This window comes from Somniosus microcephalus, chromosome 5 (genome assembly GCF_052327205.1).
Source record: "Somniosus microcephalus isolate GS21.2 chromosome 5, FLI_Smic_1.0, whole genome shotgun sequence".
NCBI lineage: Eukaryota > Metazoa > Chordata > Chondrichthyes > Squaliformes > Somniosidae > Somniosus > Somniosus microcephalus.
Window position 1 is genome coordinate 284659843 of NC_140991.1, and position 7658 is coordinate 284667500.

A 7658-nucleotide genomic window follows, 5' to 3' on the forward strand; every position below is an offset into this window, starting at 1 on the left:
TCTATATTGATATAGAACAGCGAGACTGGGAACTCAGTATGTCTGCAATTACAGATGCCAATCTGAGCCATACATGGCACAGTGTCTTAGAAAGCCACCATGCTGTTCCATCTGTTACACCATTGACTCGAGTTTTATTTCAGGGCTCCTCACAATAAATGCTTAGGTGCCTAAAGTAGGGATAACAAAGGCATGGATTACACAAAGGCCATAAATAAGAATATGCGTTTTTTGCCAGCACAGTAGTGCGATGTGTTGACCCTGCAAACGACAGTGCCACAGCAGTGGGTGAAGCAGGTTCAATTGCCCCACTCTGGTGAGAGTTGCCACTCTTAGCAGCACAGCTGTGGGGAGGTAGATGCCATGTGCTTGTTCACATGTTGGAAGAATGCCATCAACAGGCCATACTCGTGTCTGGTAGCAGCTAGATGAAGATTCTGCCCTTCTTCTTGGCCCCATGGAGACTAGAGGGAGAAGGAAAATGGGTGCCCAATCTAAAATGTACCAGGATCTTCCGCACAGATGTGATTACGTAACTGAATTGCACATTTGCGTAGAGGATATGCTGTAGTGCCTATATCCACCAGTTGCTTTATCTTTACACAGGGTTTTGGAGAGGACACTGATCTGCTGTGTGATGCTATTCCAGCTCTAGCTGAAGTCCTAAAGCTCACTGATCCATCTTTATTATGTCTTGAGGTCTCTACATTGGTTAGCAAATTTCCTGACTTCAGGTGAGATTTTTCTTCTTGTTGAACATGCCATTGTCATGGGAGAAAAATGATCGTATAGTTTCATGGGGAGTAGCAGCTTAGGGCTGTTGCTCACTACACAGTTGGCCTGCCAATGCAACTGGTAGAAAAGCTTTCTGCTGGGACCAAGGTTCGAGTCCCAGAACTGCAAAATATTCAGATCCTGACTCGTTGCCTGAAATTGTCAGCAAGATTATCTTAAAAGAAATGAGACCTTTCATTTAAGGCAGAAATCTTCTCTTTCGAATAACGCACACATTAAGTTGCACCAGTTGCTGTTCATCGATGGGGTGGCATTGGCAACAGTCATGAGCTACTAGTGTGGGCCGTCCAATCTTCCCAGCTGGAGGCTGATGCATGATGTAGTGGTGGAGGAGGGAAATCACTTTTTTTAATCCAGTCGCTCCACAGATGAAACATTTCCTCTCCTGGCGTACTTCTGCAGTCACAGAAGTTGGGAACTAGAAAACTTTGGTTAAGATCCGAGAAAGAAGTGGGGAAAGTAAATCTAACAGAAAAATACATTGGCCTGGAATTTGTGGTCCTGTTGACGGTGAACTGGCAGCTTTCGCTGTCATTTCGCCTTTGAAACTGACTGTAAACTCAGGATTTAGCGCATGTGCAACCTAACACAGAAATCCTGAAGTTGCGGTCTGTTATCCACTGCTCCTCCGCGGGCTGCGCTGCGCCCCCGCCCCTCACAAAGCCGGCAATCTTTGAAATCTCGCAAATCATGGAAACTGACAAACTTTGGCTCTTCCGCAGTAATTACACTGTTAAATACCCAACTAAAGGTTAGACCCAAAGGGATTAGGTGTAACTGGGGTTTTAACAGCGTATTAACTGCTAAACAAAGGTTATGGGCCTGGAAACCTAATTTAAATTTTGTGCAGTGTCAAATTTATCCATTTTAATTAAACATTTTAAGAAACTTTTATAAAAAAAAAAAAAAAAAAATTTTTTTTTTTTTTAGTTTGTTCATCTTTATTTCAGTTTTGCCCTTTCCCCATGTGGGAGCCCCAGTCTTTCTTTTGCTCTCTAACATTTTTTAAAAGTTAGAATTTTAAGAGCTTACCCACTTCCTGGTTCGCTGTCTGCGTTTTGATTGGCTGCTTAGACAAGCCTGTTGACATCACAGCAGTTCGCACTATGGGATTCCAGTATGTTGATTTGAATTACGCGTTGGTAAAACCTGAACTTTTTGAAAGAGATCGCGAGATCTATGTACGAAGCGTACATCGGGTCCAGCAGCGAATGCCTTTCCTCTGCTGCTGACTGCAAATTCCAGGCCCTTATGCTGTGCAGGTAAAGCCCCACCTCTTGACCTCCCCATTACGTTTTGAAAACTGGTATTGGTAGTGAGAATTTTAGCTTTCTAATGCACCCATTCTGCTGCTCAAGAAATATGTTGTCGTTTTTTATCCCAAACCTCATCTTTCACCTTCCTCTAAATTGAGCATGCGATCTTGATAAATTTCCAATTTCTGACTTAAACATCACAATGCCGATAGAGTGAAGGAATGGCTGATCTTAGACATTCACATCAACCACTGGAACAGGCAGACAGATCATCTGTAGTGTGCCACCACCCGCAGTACCACACTGAAGTGTCCGCCTAGATTATGAGCTCAAGTCCTGGAATGGGGCTTGAACCCACAAGTTGATGTAGAGGTCAGGTTATTAATCTGAGCAAATAGATTCTGGGAGATTTAAACATTGCAACCTCCTCTGTCAAGCAGGTGACTGTATTACCAAAATTAGACTTCATGGGCTCCCTGCCAATGCACTGCATTGGCATTCTCCAATAGCCAACTCCTATTTTGTTCAGCTATGCCCTTGCTAAGAATGGCCAGCACTGTCGTCTCCAAGGGGGTGAGGTGAAGCTAGGAATGGGAGATGTACCTCGTGCTTGGTACAGATTTGTTGGTAGGTGAGTGATGGGGGGTATGGGGTGAGTGGGTCGTTCATTGAGCAGTGTGTGAGGCTAGTAGTGCTAGCTTTTGAAGATGAATTCACTGACCTTGACCACTGGTCTGAGGTAATTAAGCTTCTTTGGGCACTTGAGCCAGTTCATGGGGGTGACACTGCTGCCAGTGACAGCCTTCGGTGATCTGGTCCCACATCGTTCTTTCTGGAGGGCCTCCTAACCACTGTGGGTAGAGGACCTCTCTTGTAGTGTTGACCCCTGCACAAAGCTGGAGTGCTATGTGCGAGACCATGGGTGCCCTTTCCCTGGCTTGTTGAACCATTTGTGTTTGTGCTGAAGTACTTTTACCTTTTTTTAGGTGTGGAAGGTTTTACACTGCCTATTTTTAAATGATTTTTATTTTGTTCATTTTAAAAGGCAGTTCCCCTTTAAGGGACCGATACTGCTTTCTAAAATGACAGCCTTGCTTTAAGGCAATGCTGCTCTTGCTTCAGGAATGCTATGGCCACGCTACATTGGGCCTCCTGCTGAGAGTAGCGCCGGAAAAACAGTCTTGCATGGTAGGTTTAGCGCTGCGCTAATTTAAATTAGCAGGCAGCACCAAAATACCGGTGCCGCTTGCGCTATGATTTTGGGCGGCCGTTAACTTCGGCCCGTGGTGGCACCAGCAGGTTTCTGGCGTACTGCAATTTCTAGGCCCTTGAATCAATAAATGCTGCATGAGCACAATGTGCAAGCAGTGTCGAAACTAGTGTCAAAGTCTGGGGAAAAAAGAATGTAGAAGTTGTATTCAAACCTGCCATAACGACAGTAGCTTACAATAGTAACTTGCACTGCACAGGAATGTACAAACCACAAGTGAAGATTTTCTCTCTTTAATTATATTAGTAATTATGTGTATTCTAGTTCACATTGATGTATTTACATATCTGTATTAAAAATCTTACATCTGCTTGCACTTCCGGTCAACTTTTTCCGATATAAATTCCTATGTCCACAGTTTTAGTGGAAACTATGTCTCAACTTTTCATGCTGTAATTTCACCCTCCAGCTAGTGGAAGTGTTGTAGTAGCAAGAGGTTGTAATTACAGCATGACAAGTTTACAATTCAATTCAATTTTATTTGCCATATGTAACCAGTACAATTACAATGGAATGCGTACTCCCTGTAGGGACGCGTCAGCTATTCATACAGCGCCGCGTTCAGAAAGTCAATACAATGGCTTCTAGTGGCAGTGGGAGCACGATGTCCCTCAGCTGCTCCGTCCTCCTCGTCACCGCGGCCAACTCCTCACTGTTGCCGGCTCCAAGTGGTGGCCTGCTTTCCCGCTCACGATCTGGCCGCCATGCCCGGCTCCCCTCCTCCCAGTCGGACTGCGAGCTTCCCGCCATGGAGCTGCCGGCCGATGTGCTGCAGCGGGACGTCGTGGCTGCTGCTGCTGCTCGCTGCGCTGCCTCCGCCCAACTCGCCGAACACATCGTCGGGATGTGAATGCTCCGGTCGCCGCGGCCTTCTCCTCACCGGCTCCATGGTCCGACGGCCCGGGGCCTGCTTCTCCCTCTCACGGTTCGGCCTCTGACAGTTTCATTAAAAATGTGGACATAAGAATTTATGATGGGAATATAAGAATAAAGACAGAATGTATGAAATGGAGACTGGACTACGTCTGTGCACCCTGGTATAGTTATCTCCTGCCCTTTAACCCCCCCCTTGCCCCCTGAGGACTATGCGTCTACCCAGGGTCCTTGGATTGAATTGTTGTGCGTGTGTGTGTGTATATATATATTTTTTTGAAACAACTTGCACTACAGGGTTTTTTGTTGTTGCTAGTTTTGAGCAGTGCGCATATCCCTACTAATGTGTTACAAAAGAAGTTTATTTTCTAGCTAACCTTTTATAATTTAGCTGTTTTCTTAACTGTCCATGTTGCCCCACAGGGAAGAACACATTACAGCACTGATGGCAATGAGAGGAGATGCCAGCAGGGAAATGAAACAGACGGTCATTGAAACTTTATGGCAAAACCCACCTCATCCTGGTCCTAATTTTAAGCCAATCTTCAAAGATATTTCAGTACAAAATTTAACACTGTCAAAATTAGTCAAGTGAAATGTGCATTTTTGGAAGTTAATACAGTAGATTCCTCTCTCCATACAGCTGCATTTGGGAAGCATTTAGAAAGTATTACAGAATGAGTTGTATTATAAGCTCCAGTATACTTTTCCTCATGTAATTTTATTTTAAGCCTCCTCTTTCGACCATCATTCTTGAATTGTGAAATGAGTGAGTTTTCTACTGGCAAAAAAATGCCAGTGTCGTTCAGCGGAGACACTCGCTCACTGAGTTCGTGGCTTGTCAGCGGAACAGCATTTCTGACCTAAAACATTGGATTGCCACAAGACTGTAGCTGTGGCTTCACTATTTTGGCAACTAAAGGTAAATCGAAACTGGTTTAGGTACCACAAGTAAGGGCTAGCCTGCTTTTAATGAGCTTATTAATGAGGGTGCAGTAGAAAAATGAGATATAGCTGTTACACTGAGGGGCTACTTTATATGTATTTTTGTCTTTTGCATTTTTGAAAACAAATAGTAATTAATGCCACATTTTGAAAGACACACAAAATGAGGAATGTATTTTTATGTATGCACACTTGTACAGAATTTAAGGTGCATATCCATAAGCAAAATAGATTGACTTTTGCTGTGGGGTTTAAAATTGGTCTGCAGTAAAATAAATGAGTTTGCAAATGTACATTTAACATAAACTAAACCATAGACTGTTTGATAGTGGACATTTCAAAACATGTTTTTGTGCATTGATTGCTCTTTTGAAACACAAGTTCAAGCCTGTATAAAAACACAACAATAAAGCATGGGTGTAAAGGTTTACTGTAGCTGACTCCACTATGAAGTGCCATATAAGCTATCTAGTTTATCATGTATCTCTAAGTTTCAGACGGTCAATATTTTTAGCAGGTAAGCCTATTTTTCCTGACAGAATGATGAGGGGTTGGGCAGATCAGGTGTTCAATGAAGAATGGATTTTTTCTATTTGAGTTGTGGTAACTGGACACGGGAGAACAGGACAACTTTGTGCTAGAATGAACCAGTACTATCTTTGTCTTAGTTTCCTTTTTTTTTTAATTGTAGTTGTGCGATCTTGTGCTTTGAACTGACTATACATGAATCGTATCTTGGTTTGCTATTTGGAACGGGCTGAACAGCAAACATTTAATTTTTTTTTTATCTCTGTATTCCTATGGGTAGTGCCCATCATCTCACTGGGGAAAATCATTAGACAAGTTTTAGGCAACAAGGTATTCAAAGACCCTTATCCTACATAATGCCTACCTCAGCCTGGGCTCTTGAAACTAATGGAGCTTGTGGCACCATTTCCTTGTCCTCCTCAACATTTGTGATATTCAACAGTTGGTCACAGCATCCTCCGCCACAGCCTCTCCTCTGATCCAGTTTAATGGGAGTGTCCTTGGTTCCATTCCTACCTGTCCTAACAGCCAGCACCTCTCCAGCAACTGTTTCTCCTCCTGGCCCTGTATGGTCACCTGCAGAAGTCCCCAAATATCCATCTTTGGCTCCTTACTCTGTCATCTACACGCAGCCCCTTAGTGACATCAAGTCACTAACACACAACTCCATCTCTGTTACTTCCATAACTTAATATCACACAGGTTGTCGAGGGAAGATCTGGAATTTCCTCCAGCAACTGATCCCCATATCTCTTCCTGACTACTCTGTGCACAACGTTAGTTGTCTTTAACCCAGAGCGGAGCATCAAACCCATATCCTATCGATTACCAGAACCAATTACATCTAACTTTACAATAGTGCCTGCATTCACCCTGACTTGCTGCCACCAAAACCTCTCTCTCCTCCTTGCAAGCTGCCACTTTCCATAAACTCCCAACTCATCCAAAACTCTTGTCACCTGCATCCTTTCTTGCACAAAGTTCTGGTTGACCAACAGCCCCCACATCACCTTGCTGATCTACACTGACTGTTCCCAACCCATCAAATGTACTGTCCTCACTTACTGATCCCTCCATGACCTTGTCCCACCCTACCTCTGCAATCTCCTCCAGTCCTATGTTTTCTCCTGACTGGCTTCCCCACCCCTCCCTCTGTTGCACCATTGGTGGTGGTCTTTTTAGCTCTCCTCTGAATCTTCCTTTCTGCATGTCTGTTAAAAGCCTCCTCAGTTTTTAAAAGCATAGGTCCCTAGCAGTCAGAATCAGGGGAATTTATAATGGGGAACAAAGAAATGGCAGACCAATTAAATACATACTTTGGTTCTGTCTTCACAAAGGAGGACACAAATAACCTCCCAGAGATGTCGGGGAACATAGGGTCTAATGACAGGGAGGAACTGAATGAAATCAGTATTTGTAGGGAAATGGTGTTGGGGAAATTAATGGGATTCAAGGCTGATAAATCCCCAGGGCCTGATAATCTACATCCAAGGGTACTTAAGGAAGTGGCCCTAGAAATAGTAGATGCATTGCTGGTCCTCTTCCAAAATTCTGTAGACTCTGGCACAGTTCCCATGGATTGGAGGGTAGCTAATGTAACCCCACTATTTAAAAAGGTGGTAGTGAGAAAACGGGGAATTATAGACCGGTAAGCCTGACATCGGTAGTGGGGAAAATGCTAGAGTCCATTATAAAAGATGTAATAGCAGAGCACTTGGAAAACAGTGACAGAATCGGACAAAGTCAACATGGATTTACAAAAGGTAAATCATGCTTGACTAATCTACTGGAATTTTTTGAGGATGTAACTAGTAGAATAGATAAGGGAGAACCAGTGGATGTGGTGTATTTGGACTTTCAGAAGGTTTTCGATAAGGTCCTGCATAAGAGATTAGCATGTAAAGTTAAAGCACATGGGATTGGGGGGAAGGTACTGACTTGGATAGAGAACTGGTTGGCAGACAGGAAGCAAAGAGTTGGAATAAATGGGT

The 7658-nt window shown here is 43.7% G+C and overlaps 1 protein-coding gene across 3 annotated transcripts in view; it reads left to right on the plus strand.

The window, feature by feature from the left end:
- The window catches only part of exoc3 (exocyst complex component 3), a 45438-nt gene extending 39871 nt beyond the window's left edge, over positions 1-5567 (plus strand). For all 3 annotated transcript variants that reach the window (XM_085989052.1, XM_085989054.1, XM_085989053.1), the window contains 2 exons: positions 607-734; positions 4618-5567. In XM_085989052.1, coding sequence (XP_085845178.1) covers positions 607-734; positions 4618-4789 — 300 coding nt within the window. In that variant the 3' untranslated portion in view covers positions 4790-5567. The remainder of the gene's footprint in view (positions 1-606; positions 735-4617) is intronic.
- Positions 5568-7658: the final 2091 nt, after the last annotated feature.